Raw genomic sequence first — 21,800 nt, 5'->3', positions numbered from 1 at the left:
CCTGCAGGAAAATTATATTGACACTCATGTATTATCAAAAGTTGAATGTTCAGTAATCACCAATACAAAGAGGCTGAAAGTCAAATCTTGGTCTGCTTATCTGGCACAGAGTTTGAATTGTGCTTGCTCAGCAAGACAGACCTAGTGGAACCACGCTTTGAACTCAAGGAGCAGTGAGGGAGACCTGGATGTCTGCAAGTGTTTGGCTGACCTTTCTGCATGGTTAATATTGAACAATTTGTTAGGCTGTGTGTTAGAAAAAAATACATTGGCTCAGAGCAGTAAGTGATTGTGTTGTCCTAAAACACAAAAACAAGCTTTCTTTGTAAGAAAAAACCACAAGTAATTGGAAGCCACATTGTATATTTTCTGTCATTTACACTAAAATCCCCCTCAAATAAATAAAAAAAAGTTTTCATCCAACAGATATGCAGGTGAAGTGACAGCATTGTGCCAGCAACTTATGGTCAGATTTTGTCCCTCAAAAATGGGCTGCTTGCATCAGAAACACAGTCACTGTAGGTTTTCTGGACAGTTTTTGAAGAAGGCAGCCTTTTCCAGAAGCTGACAAACATCTTGGCTAGACTGACTTAGAGTAACACCATGAGGCTATTTCTTTCTTTTGATTGTTGACAGACTCTGGAAAAAACAAGCTCCTAATGAAGGAGCTTCAGCTAAGTGCCTACTTATTGGGGCTGCCCAAGTATAAATAGGATTGATGTAGGTTTTAGCTAACAATTAGCATATGAAAAGAGAATCAAGATGTATCTCAAAATCTTTTTTGTCCCTAGAGACTCAGTGAGTTTTTTTTCCTTAAATGTTATCAATGGACTTAGCATCACTAATACCCTATTTTAGGTTGTGATATTTCTGAGACATGCCTCTACATCCCAATTTTTAAGATACTTTGGCATAGAGATCCAGTGAAGGCATTACACCTCCCTGAAATCAGGTCTGTAGCTGAACAGGAACCTGGCTCTTCATTCCTTGCTAAGGGACAACTGCAGCAATGCCCCTGTGCATTTAACAACTAACCTCCAGCTTCTGCAAGTAACTAGTGGGCGGTGCTAAACACCTTTTTCTGTTGCTACAGCTCTGTTGTCATAACTGAAGTAATTTACTGTAATTGAATTTCAGCACCTTGTCAGACTGTATCCCAAACTTACTCTTGGCAGACAATGACTAGCCTTGGTTCTGGGCTTGCCACCCCGTGTTCCCACCCCACAAACTTCCTCCCTTAGGGAAGGGGTGTTGATGGTCCCCTGGACTGTTCAGACTTCCATCCGTCTAACAGAGCAATTACTTACCAGCAATGGAAGACTAACTCTAATCCTGCCTGCTTCTTCTTTGGTCTCTTCTTGAAAAACAGCAAAAATCAATCCCAAAAACTGATCTGAATCAGTGCAGAAAAGACGGAAGTTGTAGAAACAGGCATGGCAAATGCCCTTGTCTGCACTCAAGAGGGATGATAGCCCATTCTGTGCACTAGAAGAAACCTTTGTCAGATCAGATCACAACCGGCATTTAAATCCATCGACTCATTATTAGCAATTACCTATAATTTTCCCCCGAGGGCATTTATTTTCTATAAATAAAATGAAATTATCTAAATGCCTTGATTCTGTAGTTAAACAACAGCTTTATCTCCTGAGAACATCTCCCTGACCCTAACAGCCTGTCTAGATGTTTTATTCTTAGATGTCCCAAAACATATTGAATTTACACAACTGAATACCAAGTTTTGCAATGAGTGGGGCTATTTCTTGCTTCGTAGTCCTGATTGAACTGTTTTGTCCTAAGGAGATGAAAATGGCAGTTCGAGACCTTCCTTTAAAGAGCAGTCCATGCATCACGCCTGCTCAACTGTAAGTTAAGAAGCGTAACTCAGTAAGCAAACTTAGCTCGATCTGTTTCCTCCCCGTAAAGATCCGTGAGGCATTTCTAATTGGAATTTGTTTTGTGTGCAGTAAGCAACCAAATACACCAAGCTCCTACTCCTAGAAAAAAAAGTGTTGTTACCGGGAGGTGACAGCCCACGAATTCCCGGGGAGGGGGCGGGGAGGAGTGAGTGTATGATGTCCTTGGACAACGAGTTTCTCTGCAACTACTGTTACATGAGAGATCGCAAGCGCCATGTGTCTTGCCAAGGAAGCACGACGGAAATACTGAGTGAAGGGAAAATCGTTTTTATTTCCTCGCCTTTTCCCTCCAGCCCCACGAATCGCTCCCTCCCCTTGGCCCGGCGCAGGGACCCCAGACTCCCCGACGGCGGCACTGCAGCGGGGAACGGGAGGGGGCTACGCTCAGCCCCTCAGAGAGGACGGATCCGGCCGTCGAGTCTTTCCGCAGGCTCCTCCGAAAAGCCATTTTAGGGAAAGGGTGCAGGGCAGGAGGAGGGCGACGGTCCCTCCTCCGAGGGGTCACAGGAGCCACAGCGAGGTGCGGGAGCCCGGCGGGGCAGGCGAAGGGCTGCGGAGCTACGCCTGCCGCCCGCGGACGGGAATCTTCACCCTAAGGGCCGTGGAGGAACACAGAGGCGAACCCGACGGCAAGACGGGGTCCACCTCTCCCCGAGGATCCCACGCCCCGCTTCCCCCCCTTCCTTCCCGCCCGCCCCGTCTCACCCCCTATCTCCTGCCCGGCGGCAGCTCTCCCCGATGGAACCGGCCGGGAAGGATGCAGGCGGCAGCTCCGAGGTAATTATTAATGGCCGTGCCCACCGGGGCGTGGGGGAAAGGGGGGGCGAGGTGAGATAAAATGGGGCGGCGAGGAGGTGGGAGGCGGGCGCTGCCGTCGCGGAGCCCCGCCGGGAGCATGGCCCTCGCCGCGCCGCTGCTGCCCGTGATCCTGCTGCTGCTGCTGGGGCGGCCGGCACGGGGGGCGCCGGGGCAGGGCGCGGGGACCTGGTCCCGCTTCGCCCGGCTGCCCTACCCACAAGACCAGCTTTTCCTCCACGACACCTTCCCCGACGGCTTCCTGTGGGGCGCGGGCAGCGCCGCCTACCAGACGGAGGGCGGCTGGCGCCAGGGCGGCAAAGGCGCCTCCGTCTGGGACGCTTTCGCCCACCGCCCGGCCACGCCGCCGGGGGCCGCCCCGCCGGGGCCCGTGGGCGGCGACGTGGCCAGCGACAGCTACAACAACGTCTTCCGCGACGTCGAGGGTCTGCGGCGCCTGGGGGTCTCCCACTACCGCTTCTCGCTGTCCTGGTCCCGGCTGCTGCCCAACGGGACGGCGCCCGCCAACCCCGCCGGGCTGGCGCACTACCGGCGGCTGCTGCTCCGCCTGCGGGAGGTCGGCGTCGAGCCCGTCGTCACCCTGTACCACTGGGACCTGCCGCAGGCCCTGCAGGACGCCTTTGGAGGCTGGGCCAGCCCCGTCCTGCCCCAGCTCTTCCACGACTACGCCGAGCTCTGTTTCCGGCACTTCGGCGGCCAGGTGCGCTACTGGTTGACCATGGACAACCCCTACGTGGTGGCCTGGCACGGCTACGGCACGGGGCGACTGCCGCCCGGAGTGCAGGGAGGGCCGCGCCTGGGATACCTGGCGGCCCACCACCTGCTCCAGGTAAATGGTGGGTGGCGGGAAGGGGCCCTGGCAGCTCCTTGGCCCCCAGGCCGTGCCAAGGGGGAGGGTGCAGAGGCCACCCTTTGCCCTCCCCGTTGGTGGACCTGTTCCCTGGTTGACCACTGGCTTGGAAGACAAATCAATGCACCCGACAGAGTACGGGCAGCCGATCTATGGGCAAAGGATGGCAAAACTCAGAGGTGGGAGGCAGGAACTTCGTAGCTATGATTATTTCGAGTTGGTGGAAAGGTGCAGAGTTAAAGCACTCTGTATTTTGCAGAAATGTTCAATCTTGGCACCAGCAGTTCGATTGCCATTCTGGGTGTAGAGGGGATGCACTTGACTGTGCCAGTCCAGTGCTGGATTTCTAAAGTGGAAATGCTTAATAAATAAGACTGTACAGGGGATTCATGTATTTGATTAAAAAGTCTTACTGAGTTAATGGAGATGTATGTTAGAGGTGGCTAAAGTGTTTTAGAGACGTTTTCTTGTCGAAGTCTGGGGTTTTTTGAGTATGAACACTTTTTGGGAAATGAGACCTTCAGTTCCCCAGTTAGTCTAGTAAGTGGCATAAGTAGTTTACTATATTTAAGTTTTGTCAGTGTGCGTAGTATTTGCTGGAAGAAACCATTGTGGATTCTCAGGAAGAATTAACTTGTACACAAATCCTTCCAGCGACAGGAGAAAGGCTTCAGTATAGCTGGAATGGTGTGGCCCTTAAAGCAGGAGCTATTGTACCTTACTACCCATTCACAAACTCTGCTAATGTCCATCTGCTCAATGTACACTTACTGGCAGGAATTGTCATGGCTAGGCTTCGCGAATGAAGATTTAGGAAGGCTCTATCCATGTTTGTTACAAGGGCAGGAATTGTATGCTAATGAGTATTGTGTATTAGACATGAACACCAAGAAAACAACACATACCTTGTTTGGCTTTTTGCCACTTCCCTGGATTACTTTTTCATTCTTTAGTGCTACACATAAGCCAAACGAAAAATATAGATGGGAAAAATGTGGGTAAAATTTCAGATTAAATTCCTGGTCCTGAAAACTTTAAGCTCTTCATTTAGTTACCATGGTGTGTAGGTGACCATGTTTCCTGCTTGAGTATATCCAGCATCATCATGGTATCGGAGTCCCTCATGATCTCAAGCATAGGCTTGTTCTTGTAAAAGCTCTGTGAAGGAAGGTGCTTTTCTACTTAACGAATGAGAAACTGCGCCACAGACTTGCCTACACCATGTAAAAAGTATAATTAAACCAGGAAAGTCTACTAATGATAGGTTTAGTGACAGAACCTTACTATTAGTTTTGTCCTGGTGATTGTCCGTCAGGATTTTCACATTAGTGGACCTTTTACACACAGTGTAAGGTGGCATGATATCAGGGTTTTTTTCCCATGTTTCATGAATGAGGAACTGAAACACAGATGTAACTGAGACCTAAAGTGTTCACTGGTTGATAGTGCCTTTCTCCTGGCGTGTGATCTTTTTAGCCTATTGGTGAGTTGTATTATAGTTCAAGCTCTTCTACGGATCAGATCCCCAAATCTCAACTCACCTACAGAGAAGATCAGGGACATGCAATATATGCAGAGATGCTCTCATCTCTGACTCCTCTGGGCAGGAGTCCTCAGTAGAGGCAGAGGTAGAGCCTAACTCTCCAGCAGAGAGAACAGCTTTAACACTGAAAGTCACCTTTTCCTTCTTATATCTCCGTAGCTTATTGATATTAGACCTTTCAGCTTGTGGAAGCAATGAAGTAGGAAGCTACATAGTGCGGCTTCTTCACGTCCTGATATCCGTAGATAAAGTGTATGTAATTGTGTAAGGAAAGATTAAGTTCTACCGTACATGGTAAAGAATGAATTACATTTCCACGCACAAATTAAATTCTTGTCTTACATAGTTCTTGAGTGATTGACTGCAACTTGAATGATGTTTTTTAATGTGTGTCTGTGGGTTGCATATAGTTTTGTAGGTGAGTTCGATCGGTTCTCAGGAGTGTGCACAGCCTTGATTTGGGTCAGCAGGGTGTACAGTAGTACTGCTCTATCACATAAGCTACAGGATGTGTGCAGCACCAGATGGTGTTGCTGGAAGATACAGTCCTAATAGACTTACCGGAAAAGATGTGGTTGTATCATCTGCACAAAGAAAATCCCCTTTCAGTTGCCTAACCTTTTGCAGCTTCTGTCTTACATTACCAAAAAAGTCTGGTTCCAAGTTTCTTCTTAATCCTTTTTTTCCTTCTCTGTGTCAGTCTGATATTTTATTTTTCTTCCAGGGATGCTGAGCTTGCAGAACATATTTGGGTTTTTTAAAGATAAAATGTGTTGTCATAAATGTTTGATTCTTAGCAAATGAGCAGACCAACTCTTAATATGCGTGTTTTCTGACTTTTTTTCCCTTATTTACAATATGCAGTTTTAAGTGTCTTCTCTCAGCATGTATTCAAACCAAAGACTTGCAGAAGTGGAAAGCTAAAGCTAGTGAAAGCCGATACCTTCTGATTTATTTTACTGGATGCTAATTATGCTAAAAGGCAAAACAATTTCCTATAAGTTCTTTAAAATTTGACAGATATAAATGTGGACAGATATAAACTGTCTTTCTGAGTGACTTATTTATTATCTGAAGAAATAATCAAATAAGACTTTAATTCAATTTAGGTTGTTCAATTCAGGGCTGGCGAAAAGTTTGGTCTAAGTAATGATGTTCGAATTTAGCTTGAATGGATTTCATCATATTGTACTGAATTTTTTTATTACCTTTAATTTTTCTGAGCTTCCTTAAGTGAATCGTAATAGATGCTAAATGGACAGAATAAGAGACACTTTTAAATAAACAGGAGCAAGTAAAAATAGTGTAAAAATCTCATAAGAAAAAAGATTTTATTGATGCATCCTTGGTGTGCTGTTGAGGGATGTTGATCAGTTTTCAGTAAAAATTTCACCCATTTATAGTATTTCCACTGACATTTGTCACTTCTGATGTCTAAGCCCTTCAAATGTGGTAAGAAATGGAGGAAATGGTACATGTTTATTCACCAAATAGATGGAATGGATCAAGTATATTTCATATAAGTTGGCAGTCTCTTGAGTCAACAGCCAGAAAATGTAATGCCAACAATCCGTCATGTATATAATGCGTCTCTTTCTCTAGGCAGGAGTTGAGAGAGGTCAGTGTATTATGTTCTGGTTTTTGCAAATGCGTTTTTTCATTAATGGTTCACAGTATGTTGTCTGAGTTGAACATACTTGGATTTACTCAATATAAACAGCATTTGCAGAAACAAAAGAACACGTCGTTTCCCTGAAGAAGTGAGTGGAACTGCTGCCTGGAAACCAGTCACATGGCAACAGACTGATTTCTATTCCAAAACTCTTTCCAAAACAAAAGGTAAGTACTCTTTTGTTGACCTTCAGTGCTAAACCTAATAAAGTATCAGTAATTTCAGCATAGGAGAGTGGTCTTTTCTTGGTGCGTATTGTTTCTTTCAAAATTCAGACGGCCTTCAAATTTTCACTCAGTGCAAGTGAAGTGGTTTGGGATTTTCCTGAAAGTAACACGTAGTTGTGAACACATACAGAATTTTTAGGAAAAAGGAGGAATAGTTCTAAGTAATAGTATTTTTTTCTATTTTTTCTTTCTTAGGACCTAATTCAAAGAAGAAATTGGTTCTGCTCTGGTTTGGAGTATCAGTCGGGTAGTATATATTTACAGTAGTGATTATTCTAATCATAATTTGTTTAAATCAGGTATCTTTCAAGTGTCGGAGATGACAAAGAAGTGCAGACAAACCATAGTGCAAGTTCACATCTGATGCTGTAGTTTTCTGTACCAGTAGCCACCAAAGGTTATACTATGTTTACAAATTATATTAAAAGCTATAGTGAACCTTTTTCAAGCTTTAATTATCAAAAGAAAAAGCAATGAATTGTTTTTCATTTTAAAATGTGTTAAACAGAGGAGTTTGGGCTTCAAAGACGTGCATTTTATTAAAATTAGCTCCAAAGGTAGTGTTTGTAACTTTCTCCTTGCTGTTTTCTACTTGTTGTTTTCAAATATTGAACTGTAATTAAAAAAAGCAGAGTACTTTTAGTTATAGAAATACAGAAATATCAGGACTACAAGGAGAGTAAAATGTAAGAAGTGTAGGGGTTCTATAACTTGAAAAACTTTTTAGAGATTATAGGAAATCTTACTAAAGCTCAACAGGGAGGACCTGGAAAGACTACACTAAAGTGGTATGGAAGCAGAATTTGTGTTCTCTGTGTGGAAGGTCAAGCCTCTAGGTATGTTAAGTCCCACTTCAGTTCTTTTACTGAAGATGAGGATTTCTTGAGAGTCTGTGTTCATTATGAGGTTTTTAGTGCTTAATAGTTGTGGCTTTATAGCTAGGAATCTCAGTGCTAAATTCTATTGGCAGCCCCAAATCTGTGTTTTCATGCCTCATTTTAAGTGCCACGTGCCTGATTGTTAATTGTTACAGTAACTGTTGCTGGAGGTACCTAGGTGATAATTCTGGTTCCTAGCCAAGGCAGTCTAGTATGCTTCCTTTTTAAATAGCACGCTTTTCACGTTGGGCAGGGCTCTGCTCAGTGCTGGAAAGATAATGATTAACAGCAGTTTGATACAGATAAGAGCATTTAGATCGGTGACATAAAATTCACATCTGATAAAGTCTCACTGGGTACATGAGTGTCAAGCTGTCTGCTCCTTGATACTGTTTCATTGTGCATTAATAAAGCCTCATAAAGTGTGAGATATTCTTGGTTCTCCCCTTCAACCTCTTTTCTCAAACAGAAGAGAATCCTGTATGTGTTGTAGTTTTGAGGAATCCTAAGTAAAATGTGTGATAGAACTCGTGTTACTGGGCATTCCTTTTTTTGGCAAACTTTTCCATTTCACCTTGTTTCTATGCATGGTTTCTATTACTTAAAGGTAATTAGTTGATGGGCATAATTCCTACCTGCACGTGGGACCTGGAAAATAAAGTCTAGCTTCAGTTTTGCAGACTGAAATGTATATTTTATTTCAAGATAGTTCATCCTTTTTTAATGCCTGCCTTTCCTTTAGACTGAAAGCTAGGAGCTCTTAGAGCTTTTCACATGAAACCTCTATTCTGCAATCGTCAGCAGGTTGAAAGTGCAGAGGCAGTCCTTTCTGTTAAAAATGTTGTCTTCTGTAAGGAAGAAATATTTTGTCACGTAAGAGAAAGTTGTTTCCCTCATCACATACCCATCTTCTAGAAGGTCAAATTCTGATCTTTCTTGATTTGGGACAAATTAAATCAGAATATGACTAAATATGACTAAAGCTAACTACCTTAGCTTTGTTCCCCACATTTATTAACTCTTTCTTTGAGGCCAGGTTGGATGGGGCTCTGAGCAACCTGGTCTAGTGGAAGGTGTCCCTTCCCACGGCAGGAGGGTTGGAACTAGATGATCTTTAAAGTCCCTTCCAGCCCAAGCCATTCTGTGAATCTATGACCCTATGACAGGTTTTAGCAATTATAGGATGTGCGTTGCTGGTTTTAGTATTAAATAAAGCTACTTATGCTTGCATATTTGCCTGCCAAAGCATATAGAAGAGTGTTGCAGGTAAAACTGTGAATGCTGATATTAGATTAAATCAGAAGAATGGAACAGAAGAATATGGTTGTAGATAACATCTCAGGATGTTTAGGAAATTACTGAAATGAAGACTGGACAGATCTCTGATGGACAAAGTGACTCATAGAACATGACCGTGAAAGAAGAGACTAGCTGCTGGAGGAGGAGATGGATTGCTTCCCCTGAGAGAAAATATGTAAGCAAAAAGAGGTGAGTTGTCAAGAAGGAGGAATAACAAAGCACAAAAGGAGAGAGTGATGTTGGCCATGGCAAGGGACTGGAGTCTTCAGTAAAATAGGATGAGTAGTAGATGAATTATAGGAAGGGAAGGAATTAGATTGACACTGATGCACTCTGTAAATACTCCTGGACATAAATATGACTGGATGAAAATTCAGAGTTGAAAGGCCATATGCACACACACACACACAAAGATAAAAGTTCTTTATCAATACAGTTAGATGGACTCTTAGAAGTCTTGGATAGCTTTGCAGAAAAGAGCTGCTGTAATGGCCTTTCAGTATTAATGGTAGGAACAAAAATCTTTTAAGACAGCTGGAGCAGTTTCAGAAAAGAGATGTGATGCTTTTGGTGGCAGAGAAGATACCAGTAAACGTGTATTCTTCCTCTTTGCTTGCAAATTCATAACAGAATGATACATGGCATGATTTAATTCTGAGAACATAGTTCAATGAAGGAAATTAAATCCAATCTGTATTAACAGTAAGCGGCTTGTTTAGGATGTCAGTAATGACAACTTCTGGCTTGCTATGGTAGCTTTAAGTTGAATCTGATAGCACAAAACACTCATAAAAAGCCTGGCCTGTTAAGTTTTTGGTATGTCTCCCTGGAGATTTGTCAGGGAATGTCCTTTGACATGCATGCTGGAGTAAGAAAAAGCATTTTAAGAACCTCTGGATTTGACCGTGTTGAAGCACATTTGTATTGCTTCATTTTTATGTGTTTAGTTTGAAAAGAGAGAGCATTCTGTGTTATGGAGAACTGCAAAAGTTTTGTTTTGATTCTAAAAAGAAGCCCCCAAAAGCATGCCCCAAAAAACAAACCAACTCATATTCTAAATTCTCCCAGTTACTGAAATCTTTGCAGATGCTGTTTACAACAGCTGATGTAGGAACCAAGGGACTGGAACCACAGACAGCTGGGTCTCTCTGACATCTGCATGCAGAAAGCACAGGGGCTTTTACATGTATCAGGATCTGGCCAGCCTGGGAGGCTGGAAGTCCAGGGAATGCTGCAAGACACCCTGTGACATGTTCTTCAGCAAGTGGTGAGCTGACAGGGAGCCATCCACATTTCCGGGGAGCTTTCACTTCGGTCTGCACATGATAATTTTGTTACTTGTATTTGAGGTCTCATGTTGACAGCTGAGATTTGACTTTTGTTTTAGTCAGCTTAGCACACGTGTCAAGACAGCTGAATAGTTTAAAATTGTCCAGGAGAGGTTATACTATGGAAATGCCTTTCAATTTTTTGAGTCCAAAAGTCAACTCAGGAATCCTTTTGTAGGTAATTGGTTAATGCCCTTACTAAAGGGTAGAAAATGTTGGTATCACTGGGATTATATTTTACAAGCTATTTGCTTTACAGTTGGGAAGACAGTAGCATCTGTTTGTTTTGATCTTGCTTCTAGAAAAGACATCAAATGGTCAGGTGGGGAAAGGGGATAAACTTACAGCTGTTGGTCACACGTTCTGGTAGGAGTTCACAGTGATTTTCCAATGCCTTTCTCAGTCAGCTTTTTTCTTGTTCTCTTGAATATGTAGTAGCTCCACTGCATCACTTGTCTTTCAGAGCTGAGGGCAAAGTTTACTCAATTTGTTTTTTTAACTTTCAGCATTTTAAGAAATAAAATAATTTTTTGCTGCAGGCATGAAACTGTGGAACTTAGTTATTGATTAATTATTCTAATTATGGTTCCTTAACTCAAATATGTATGGAAATGGTAGAATTATGCAGCATGTCTTTTCCTTTGAGAAAGGTTGTGAATATATTGCATTGTCAGGCTGAGTGATTTTTTTTTAAAATGTTTTATTTATTAACATTTTTAATTTTTTATTTTTAAGTAATAACATTTTGTTTAAAATTCAATTCAACAATTCTGACCTCATGTTTGAAAAGAATGTTCAACTGACTCCTGACTGTACAGTGATGGCATACTTTTTGTAGTGCTTCTTTAATTCTTCATTTCTTTTCCTGTTGTAGTGAAGTGTTAACTTGGGTACAATCAGTGCTGGTGGAGAGAAGGGCCACCACAACAGAATGTCCGTCACCAGTACGTGTGCCATCACCAGGCAAAATCCCAGCCAGAAAGAGTCTTTAACTAAACCTGGGGTGATAGGAAAGAGGAGTATTATGAAAACAGACAATGCACGAGGATCTGGTGAGATGTGGGGGTGCCTGGCAATAAGTGGGAATGCAGAAGCTGGATCTGTGGGACAATACTGTATTTTTGTGTGTATATTTAGTGTTGAAAATTAAACTTGATGTGAAATGAGATGGCCTGGAGTTGCCATGGATGAGTCATTCCGTGTGGGTTTTTTTAATAAATGTTATATTAATTTATTTGAGGAAGCTGACTGGTGATTTAAGGAAATCACAGACCATGATTCACAAGGATGGGGCCTAATTCAAGAAGTCTGCATTGGCTTATGATGTCCACTTGCTGTCTCCACAACGTTACCAGAACTGGGAGTGGGGAACACAGTGAGCAGTCTGCAAAAGAAAATAGGGATGCTACATTAAGTCTGGGTTTCTCAAAGGAGCTTAAGGAAAATAAGTGAGAATTGAGTTTTCCTATAGCTTTTTGGGGAAACCTGTCACTTTCAAGCACTTAAGTAAATTAGCAATTTGAACAGATGTATTCCTCGTCTTGAAGAAAATGTGCGTTCCCATATTCAAGCAGCATCTCTCCATACAAAGTGTAAGACCTTGGAAATAGCAGTTCAAGGAGCTCTTGAACTCTGTTTATCATCCTGCTTCCCATCCCAACCATGAACATGCCTCTTGTTTTGAATGAGAAGAGAATATTGGGGTATATTGTGCAGGGAAGAGAACAGAGCTGTGGGAATATGATTCAGCTGCAGTTTTGCATCTTAATTATATGCTTAGCAGGAAAAAAAAAATCCTTTTTTCTTCATACCTCTCTGTCATATCAGCTAGTTTTTTCTAATCTTCCTAATACCTCCTGAATTCACAAAGTAATATAATGTAATTAGAGCAAGTCAGAAAGATCTAAAACCTTTGAACTGGAATTTGCTGATTCATTGAAATTAAAATATTTGAGAGACTTCAGTTTTCCAGAAAAAGTTGAGAACTAGGGGAAATAAAAATCAATAATTTTATTTTTATTTTGCTGTGAAAAGGCTTAGTCTTCCATTTTAATGTGATACTGAAAATTTTCATTTTGATATACTGAGTCAGTCAGTCATTTCACACTTTGCCTTCTGTATTCTTTCATTGGATGAGTGCCCAGTGCTTCAAATTGGGTCAGTTTACCCTTGTGAAATTGCTGTGTAACCTGCTGCAATACAACTGACTTATTGAAGCTGCAGATTGATGCTTTTTCTTCTTTGATGAAAGAAATAAAACAGAGCCGTCAGGACTGCAAGTCAGAATTCTTGCACTGTAGTGGTTACTCTATGTCTCGTATCTGTAGCTGGGCTGCTTGTGCCACTTTTCTGTGAAACTGTAATTATTCAGTCATTTATCCTGCTCCTCTTTCCTATTTCTGGTAAAAAGAAAAGTGGCACTCAAAGGAGGCAGTTGCTTGAAAGGGGGAAAAATTCTAATAAAAGCAGCATCAAATTGGCACAATCATTCTGATTCTGAATATTAGAACCAGCGAACTGTGGTACAGGGCAGCTGAGAAACAGCCCGGCTTAGGGTACTGAAATAGAGGCCACTTCAAAACTGGTTGGTGGTGAAATGGTTATAGAAAGAGCATTGTAATGCTAAGCCATGAAAGGCGAGAACCCTTAACCACACCAGTCCCACTTTACCCAAGGTGGACTCTTTTGGAGAGTAATGTTTCCCATGTTACTGGTAGTTTGGAGTAGGTTTGTAGAAACCAGAGGGGATGAGTGTAGGTCTGAATGCCATACTGGTACCAGCCTGTGGGATCTGGTTTTGTGGGCTCTTGACTGGTGGTCAGGAAAGAATTTGAATTATTAAGGAACAGCGATGTTTCTTGTTGGGTCTCTTTTTTTTCCCTTTCTCCGTGCCATGGCCAGACTCCCAGGATAATTAAGGCATTTTACCTAGATATTTTGCCTTCTGTTGCAAGGGTTTAGGATTGTGGTAATATCTTTGATTTTTCTTGTTTTATTCCTGTGGCTCATGATGACATCTGGAGCATTTGGTGGTTTTTTTCTTGTGTTAAATATCTTGGGTTTTGCTTTTTGGCTCATAATGCCACAAACATAGAATCACAGAATCATAGAAGGGTTTGTGTTGGAAGGGACTTTGAAGATCATCTAATTCCAACCCCACTGCCTTGATGTGGCGTCCTACCCTTGAGGGGAAGGGAACACCCAAGATTCATAGATGCTCGTGGTCAGAAAGAAACGACAGAAGTCAGAGAGTCCATGAATTATCTTCTAGGCTTCTACATGTGGGACACCTTTCACTACATCAGGTTGCTCAAAACTCCGTCCAGCCTGACCTTGAACACTTTGCCCACAGCTTATGTGGGCAACGTTGTCCAGTGCCTCACCACCTTCATAGTGAAGAATTTCTTCCAAATATCTGATCTAAACCTTTCAGGTTAAAGCCATTCCCCCTTGTCCAATCTCTAAATTCCCTTGTGAAAAGTCTCTAGCTTTCCTGTAGGCCCCTTTTAGGCACTTGAAGGTGTTAAAATGTCTCTCTGGAGCCTTCTGTTCTCCAGGAGGGGGCATACAGTAGATATTATTGTGTAGTATTTAGGGCTAAAGGCTACAATATTGCAGGCAACTAAGCTGGATTATTAATATATCTCCTTTCCATGTTTGATTGAGGGACTGTTCGCTTTGTATGAGTGCTTCTGGGGAATTTTTTTTTAGGAATTAAGTGAGTATGGAACACTGAACTATAAAGAGAGAGAGAAATAGGAAAGGGTCAAACATACATTGGAGCAGCATGTTCCCAGTGTGGGAAAGGACCTGGGAGGGTCTGGAAAGACTTGTGGGGTACTAGCAGTTTCTAGACCTGAGGTCATTTAGAAATGCCTGAGTGAGATATTTAAGTGTCAAGGGGAAAAAATTATACTGGGAGGTACAGAGAGACAAGAGAGTTAATTGATGTGTCAAATATGTAATTTACCAAAATAAACTGTTAACTGTCAGAGAGTAAGTCTTACTGTGGCACAAACACTGACACTGGACATAAGATAGAAACAGTAGCAATGACAAGCTGCCAGGCAGGCTCAATTTTTTGTTATGTAGCAAAGTAATTCCGGATTTTTGAGTGACTGGTGCAAGCAGCTGAAGATTTTTCTCTGAAGCACCTTATTCTGGAACTGTTTCATTGGTAATGAGATGGATTGGACAGCCTCACCTGTTGCAGTGATTATGTTCTACTATTATTCTCCTACAAGAGTAAGAAAAAAGTACCTTCTTAGTCCCCACATTATGTTTCTGGTAAGATTTATTATCGATCCCACCACTGAATAATTCACTGATGTTTTGTGCAGTAACTGTGTATAGGTTTGGGAAGCACCAGCCCACAGTCTCAGTTTTGTGTCTCAAAATCTTCAAAGGTTAGAATATGTCCAGGAGACAGATAGACAGTAGGTGCCATTCTGGAGTGTGGCCAATGAAACTGTTGTAGTTCTGCACTGGTGGAATGACACCGTCGATGTAAATGCTGAAAAAAGTGTAGATTATTGCACCTGTAGCATAACATGGTATTTTGGATACAGATAAAATACCTCTTCTAGATGAAAAAATGGTCTTTCTTTGTTTGACTGTGAAATGGATGCTTTAACTGAAGAGTAGTCTGTGAGATATGCAAGTAATTTTTTTTGTCAGTTTGTCTCATCCAGATTGAGGACACAGGAGAGCATGCAAGAAAACCAATATGCCTAACCAAGGGTGGATATGGCCAATACAGAATGATCGGTTTTGGTGTCAGTTGGCCCCTAGCTCTCGAGTTCCTCTTCGTGGTGCTAATAGGAGAGCTGGATGGAGGTTACAGCCTCCAGAGTCCCCACATTCAGCTTCGTGTATAGCATGGAAATAATTTGTGGGTACAACTGGGGCAGTCTTCAATCTGCAAAGATTATCAATAGCAAATGATACCCAACAGCTGAAAAAACAACGTTAAAGTACCTGGGGTTCATGTCCACCCTGAGTTACAGCTGACAGCAGCAGGGCATTCTGCTACTTTGAGTGAGGCTGTACCATGGAAGGTTACTCCTACCCCAGAGTTTAGAAGCATCATCATCATGCTGTCTTCCAGGCAGTGTTTGCATCAGCTCTGAGACACAGTTTGGCATCTGCTTGGCCTTGCAATAGCTGGCTTTCCAATAACCATTATAAAATGTGGTTTAGCGTAAAGATATTTCTTCTAAAGTGGTCTGGCAGCATTCCCAGTGATCCCAGAGGGAAGAGCAGCTAGGACTTGTTCTCCAGCTCTGAGTCAGCTGTCCACTAGGCTGACCAGGGGTGGAGCTGTGTGTACTTTGGCTCTGCACCACAACTAGCGAGTAAAGACATGGACTAAGCTGTCCTTATCTGCCTGCAGTCCTTTGGCGTAGATCTGTGTGATTTGAAGTGGTGGGTGCCAGGGTCATACAGCGGTGCTGCATGAGGGCTGGTGATGGCTGGGTGAAGATGGAGGAATGCAATGCATGTGCTTTGCTAGGTAGATGCTTCATCACAGTGCAGCCATCTCCCTTGCAGACTGTGGAAGTGAACATAAAGAAGAGCAGTCACACTTGAGCTAATTTTAGGACATGTTAACCAGAGACATCTACGTTTCAGCTTGCTGTCTTAGGGTCCTTTTACAAGTAACGAAGAGTAGTGAGCATGGTGTCTCTCATCTTATGACCAAAAATACAGTAATTGTCCCATTTCTACCTGTGGGGTTATAGACAAACCTGTGGTGAAAAACCCAGACTTTTTGTAGACAGACTTTTTACCCTTAGTCTAGTGAGAGTCTGAAAAGGTGAGGCAGGTGACAGGTGCTTTGTGTTGCTGTGACTTCTCAGGCTCTGACATAGGGTCTGGATCATATGCAAATTTTGCCTGAGTCTCCCTTATTTCAGGCTTGTCTGTGGGGAAGACCTATATCTCATGCTCTCCCCTGGTTTTCCTGGGTGGTGAGCTGTGTTCTGACACAGGAAAGCAGTTTAGCTTCCCTCCTGCAAGGCTGGTCAGTAGCACCTGCATGGTCCTGTAAAGCCAGAGCAAGCAACAGCCATGTCCCATGGAAGATATCATGGATGTTGAGTAGCCACATCCTGTGGCTCTTCACTCCCTTTTGCCAGTCAGCTACTGATGACCCACCGTGACTGCTGGAGTATGTTGAAAACATTTAATGTTTTTTTTCGAAAATGTAAAGAGAGCAGTCCTTGGAAAATACAGTTTAAAACATAAAAAAAAAAAAAGGTTAAAAACTTTAAAGTTAACACAGTCTTTTCCCCACTAGTTGGAACTGATATGCAGATGCAAACCATATACTAGTTGTCACAGTCTACCTCTGTCTGGAAACAAAAAAATGCCTCTTTCCTTTAGGGCCCCATAATTTTCTCCAAGGAAGTTACTGAACCTCATTTCAATTTAAGTAATACAGTAGGTATTTACTGGCTATGATGAGCAAAAAATTTAAAATGTGCATTCAGTCTCGAAAATGAAAAACCTTATTATTTTAGAACAAGACACAGATATCCTCCAGTCACCTACGTAAAAGTAGCATAAGGAAAGACAACAGGTGGTGAAAAAGGTAGAGTTAAAAAAATTATCTTCCAAAATGCTTTTTGCCAGATCTCTCAAGAAAGGTGATCACACTGAGCACTGGGATTCATAGACAGGAAAGGTTAATGGGGATGAGGTCTAAATAAATGTAAATAACTACAGGTGCAGTGGACAGAAAACACTATGAATTTACACTATTAAAGTTGAGCCAGACCCATCTGATAGCTTTCTGTGATAACTGATTATTAAGAAAAAGAAAATATGATAAATGTAATCAATCTGTATTTTCAGTAGGACCCTTGAAATGGTGGTGAGGAGGAAGAGAATTTTCAGCAGTAGCTAGGAAATTGCTGAAGTAAATATCACAGTAAGTGATATCTACAGTGAAAGTAGAAGCATCAGGCTCAAGGGCAGTTCACAGCTGAACTTCTTAACATATTTTAAGTCCCATGCCTTGGCACAGGCTCGGATTGTACTATTTAGAGCATTAGCTAAACTGAAGAAACCATGCCAGTGCAAAGGATAATCAAGATAAACAGATGAACAGAAAGACTCACAATTTTTTTCTTAAGATGAGAACTTGCTGATCACAGCATGACCATCAGATGCCAATATAATCCAGCTGTGACAAAGACACATTTGTTTCTAGTCTGTATCAGGTGATGTTTCCAGCAGAGATGAGGAATTACCTTGCTAGAACATGGCTTATTTACCTGAGCAAGAACACTTAAGAGAGGATATACTTGTTGTCTATAACTAGATCAAGTAGTATGAGAAATGTGGGTTTAGATTGCTATAGGTGGAGCCTCACTTTTTTTTCTAAGTGCTAATTTTTGCAGAGATTATTTTTCCTCTCAGTAAGGCAGTACAAACTCGTGTATGTGTCTCACGCAGAGTATCTTCTTTAGGAGTGTTCGTGTGTAAGAGAGCATTAAGTGAAAAGTTCAGTTAATGTGATGTAATCTCTTCTACTTCCTCCCCTCCTTCCTTCCTACCTTTCTTCCTCCCTTCCTGCTTTCCTCCCTTTGTCTCAGCAAAAACACCCGGCTCTTCAAGCCCTTCACACCCTAGTTCAGGCCATTAATTTGCTTTTCATTGGTGTTCAGGCAACTAGTTAATTACTAGACTACTCAACTTCTCTGCTTTCTCTAACATCATTGATTGAACCATGATTCCATGTAAACTGTGTAATCTGTGAATTTTTTAATATCTGAAGTGTCATCCTGATTTAATGTATCCTGTCCTAGATCCGTTTTTTCAATATTCTTTGCACTACATACTCATTGTGTTGGCAGAGATGTGGCTAATGAAAAACTTTCTCTCTAGGATAAAGTGGCTGTCATGCTCTTGCTGCGCTGTGTAGAATCTCTCAAAGTCAAAGATTGTTTTCCTGTTTGATTTTGAGAAAAAATGGAAATTACTGTACTATGGTTTGTAGCCTGAAATAGTTTTGAAGTACTCAGCTGGATTGGTTTTGGATGAAGGTAACCTGGAAGCTGCTCTACCAGGAGCACTCCTAGTGTAATCCAGCTTCTAATCATCTTCTGGTCTATGGGTTATTGTAGATATTTAGTCCTCAGCTCTACTGTTTGCTAAATAGATGTAGGTACTATGTGTGGAAATTAATCAGCTACATATTATAATTATATTAGACACAGCAGTACACTTAATCTCCTTTTCCGTCTAACAAATCCAGAATATATGTAAGCCATCTGGCTGCTTACATGAGCTTGTACTGGTCCAAAAATTAGGAGAGTATTTTAAAAAAAATCAACCACTGGATTAATTGCTCTTTCTTTCCTCTTGTATTTAAGCCTGAGATGTCTCTGATCAATCTGTTGTCTGAGAGTGGGACTGTTAATGAACACTGAGCTAGTTTACAAAAACCTCTGTGGCTCTGAGGCTGTTTTGATGGATTTATTCATGGAAATATGTTGAAAGTTTCTGCTATACCTGTGTCTTTGTCAGTTTCTTAGAAACAAGGCATCTCTTCAAACTCTTTACTTCCAACTGCCTTCCTTTAAAATAGGCAATATTTAATTGATAGGCATCTGTCTCACTTAGATATTGACCTAATTACCGTAAGGATACGTGGCCTCCTGACAACTGACAACTGCTGATATATCTGCTCTCATGGTAACTGTGAAGCAGAGCAGTGCTACTTTCTGGCCTATATATAGCTGGACAAAAGAGGATGAATTATGCTGTTACAGGAAAAATGTGAATTTGCATTTCTGTTGTTCTAGTACATTTTGATGTTAAAACTGGGATTTCTCACAGAATCCCTTTTCTTTAAATATTCTTTAAATATTTCTTTAAATTTCTTTAGATATTTCTTTAAATATTATTCTACTTTGATAGTATATTCGCATATCACGGTGTGGTGGTGGAATTTCCAAAGACGTGGTTATACCAAAATAAATGCCAGCCCCAAAGAAAGTGCTTAAAAATGTACCTGAAGTTACGAGTTAACTGATGTGTTAAGATCTTCATTTGTCCTTATATTTTTGTATCTATATTTAAAATGGCCAAGGGAAAAAAATATGTGTTTAGTCATATCTGGAATCAGTAGGAAAGGAAAAGGGTGGATATACAGGCACCTAATTTTTTGTATTCATAGTCCAGTCTATGCACATTCAAGTGTCTTAATATCACTGGCTTTATACTTTGTTCTAGAGCAATTTGAAATTTAGTATTACACTTTGATATAGTAGACAAAAGATAACTTGTGCCAGTTTCTTCAACTTAGACGCTATTTTTTTTTCTAAGATTTCATTCTGCTGTAGTGTTAGCCAAAGGGAAAATAATCTTTTGTGGGTTTCTTATGTAAAGAAAGCCTAATATCAAAGTTACTGTCTCTTCTTCAAGAGACAGCTGGTTTCTGTCCAAAAGGGAATGTGAACAGTGCACTGGCAAAGAGCCGATTAAGGAAGCCTGAAGCATGTTAAGTTGTTCTTTAAAAAAAAAAAAAAATCACATCCTAGACCTCCAGAAGTGTGCATTACACTGCCAGAGTAAAGTCTAAACTTGACTGTGGTAAGTATGTTTAAAGTCTGTCTAGCTGACACAATATTTATGACTACCTCAGTCTGTTAATGTGATGTTAATTCTGGTTAGAAAGTGCCTAGTACTATGGTGCTGAGAGCACAGAAGCTCAAACAGGAATTGCTGAAAGAAGAGTAGCTAGTTAGCATTTGCATTTCCTTTTCTTTGGCCTTTTTTTTTTTTTTTAAGTTTTTCTTGTTATTTCTCGAAGGACTGGATAAAAAACAGCCTTAGGTCTTTTACTGTTATTTTTTATCTTTATTGCTAAGGCTTAGATTGCAGTACATTGATGTAGTAACCCCACTATCCTATATTGTTTCATGTTAAAATATGGTATATACTTTCAAAAGTAGCTGATAATTTTATATCAACTATTAACATTTATCTTCTTAGCAGCTACATTTAAACATTTATTCAATATTATGTCAGACAAACTAGTTGAATTCTTTGTCTACAAAGAGATGAAACACTGCTTAATTTCTACAGATAATTAAAAATATGAAGATAGTGTTTATAAAGAATTAGATATTTAATTTTAAAAGCTTTTTGGGTTTTTTGCAGTATTCTCTTCTACAAGAGTCCAACTTCATTCTGCTTGCAGGCTACAAGAGTAAAGCAGGAAAACTTTTATGTGTGCACTTTTGAGTTAATACTCATCTCTGTAGTAAGGTAATTTTATATCTACCATTAAACATGCATTTAGTAACAGACATAAAGGGACTTATTCATACCTCAAAAGTGTATTTTCTTGGTTTCAGCATGCTTTGGATGAGGTTCTAAATGTATTTCCCAAATCAAAGGAGATATAATTTGAATCCAGTTTAATCTGTGACTGCAGCATAGTCAAAAGCTTGTAGAAAAGACCAGATAAATACACATAAATCATCCTTGAATCTGAAGAATTGGAAAGATTCAAAATTTGTTTCCACTGTAAAATTGGATGCCCCATTTTGTCCCTCCATCTCCTGACTGAAGTTGTTAATCTCTTTCTTGAATCTTTTAAAATGTGGTACCCCAAGAGTTTCTCTTCCCTCTGTGAATCTTTTTTCCCTCATCTTTCCCTGCATTGGAATTTCTTTTTCCTCTTCTGAGTTCTGATTTGAACAGCTGCACTTTATCTTCTTGGTGGCTGCTGAGGAGTGTAGTGATTCTTCAAAATAAATATGTCTGACTAAAGTCTGCCTCCTCCAGTGACTCCTTTGCTGAGTAACTGGCTTGAATTCCTCCTACAGTTTCCCACATTTTCCTTTCATAGCCTAGCTTAATGGAAGCAATACCATTAAGGAAGAATTATAGCTAGTAATAACCATTGTATAAATTAAAGCTTGTTAGTTGGCTTTATGATTCACTGTGCTGTTGCAAAGGTGGGCAGATAGCTGAGGCATCAAGACCACTAGGTTATGAGTCATTCAGTTCTGCTTGCCTTCTCCATCTGCATGGTCCTCTGATTCGCCATGTCAGCCTTTCAGGGATTGTTGCTCATGTAAAACTTCTGGAGTGAAAAAGTCTAACTTAGGTCCTCTTGGTTTCCCCAAATCTTTCCAGACTTTTGATTTAGTCTTATGCAATGTTTCAGAGTATATATCCTTCTCGCAGTCATAACTTCATGTACTCAAAAGGCTACCTCTTTAAAAGCCACTGGGGCTAAAAAAGTTGCAC

General features: G+C 41.1%; 1 protein-coding gene across 4 annotated transcripts in view; it reads left to right on the top strand.

Annotated features, from left to right (window-relative positions):
* The first annotated feature begins 2,215 nt into the window (after window positions 1-2,215).
* The window catches only part of KL (klotho), a 65,233-nt gene continuing 45,648 nt past the window's right edge, over window positions 2,216-21,800 (top strand). The window contains exon 1 of one of the 4 annotated variants that reach the window (XM_027651106.1): window positions 2,216-3,564. In XM_027651106.1, the coding sequence (XP_027506907.1) occupies window positions 2,758-3,564 (807 nt within the window). In that variant the 5' untranslated portion in view covers window positions 2,216-2,757. The remainder of the gene's footprint in view (window positions 3,565-21,800) is intronic. The other 3 variants (XM_027651087.1, XM_027651079.1, XM_027651097.1) reach the window with 3 other exon arrangements.

This window comes from Corapipo altera, unplaced genomic scaffold (assembly GCF_003945725.1).
Source record: "Corapipo altera isolate COAL_440 unplaced genomic scaffold, ASM394572v1 0, whole genome shotgun sequence".
Classification (NCBI taxonomy): Eukaryota; Metazoa; Chordata; class Aves; order Passeriformes; family Pipridae; genus Corapipo; species Corapipo altera.
The sequence above is the reverse complement of the archived record's forward strand: the minus strand, read 5'-3'. Positions and strand labels throughout refer to the sequence as shown.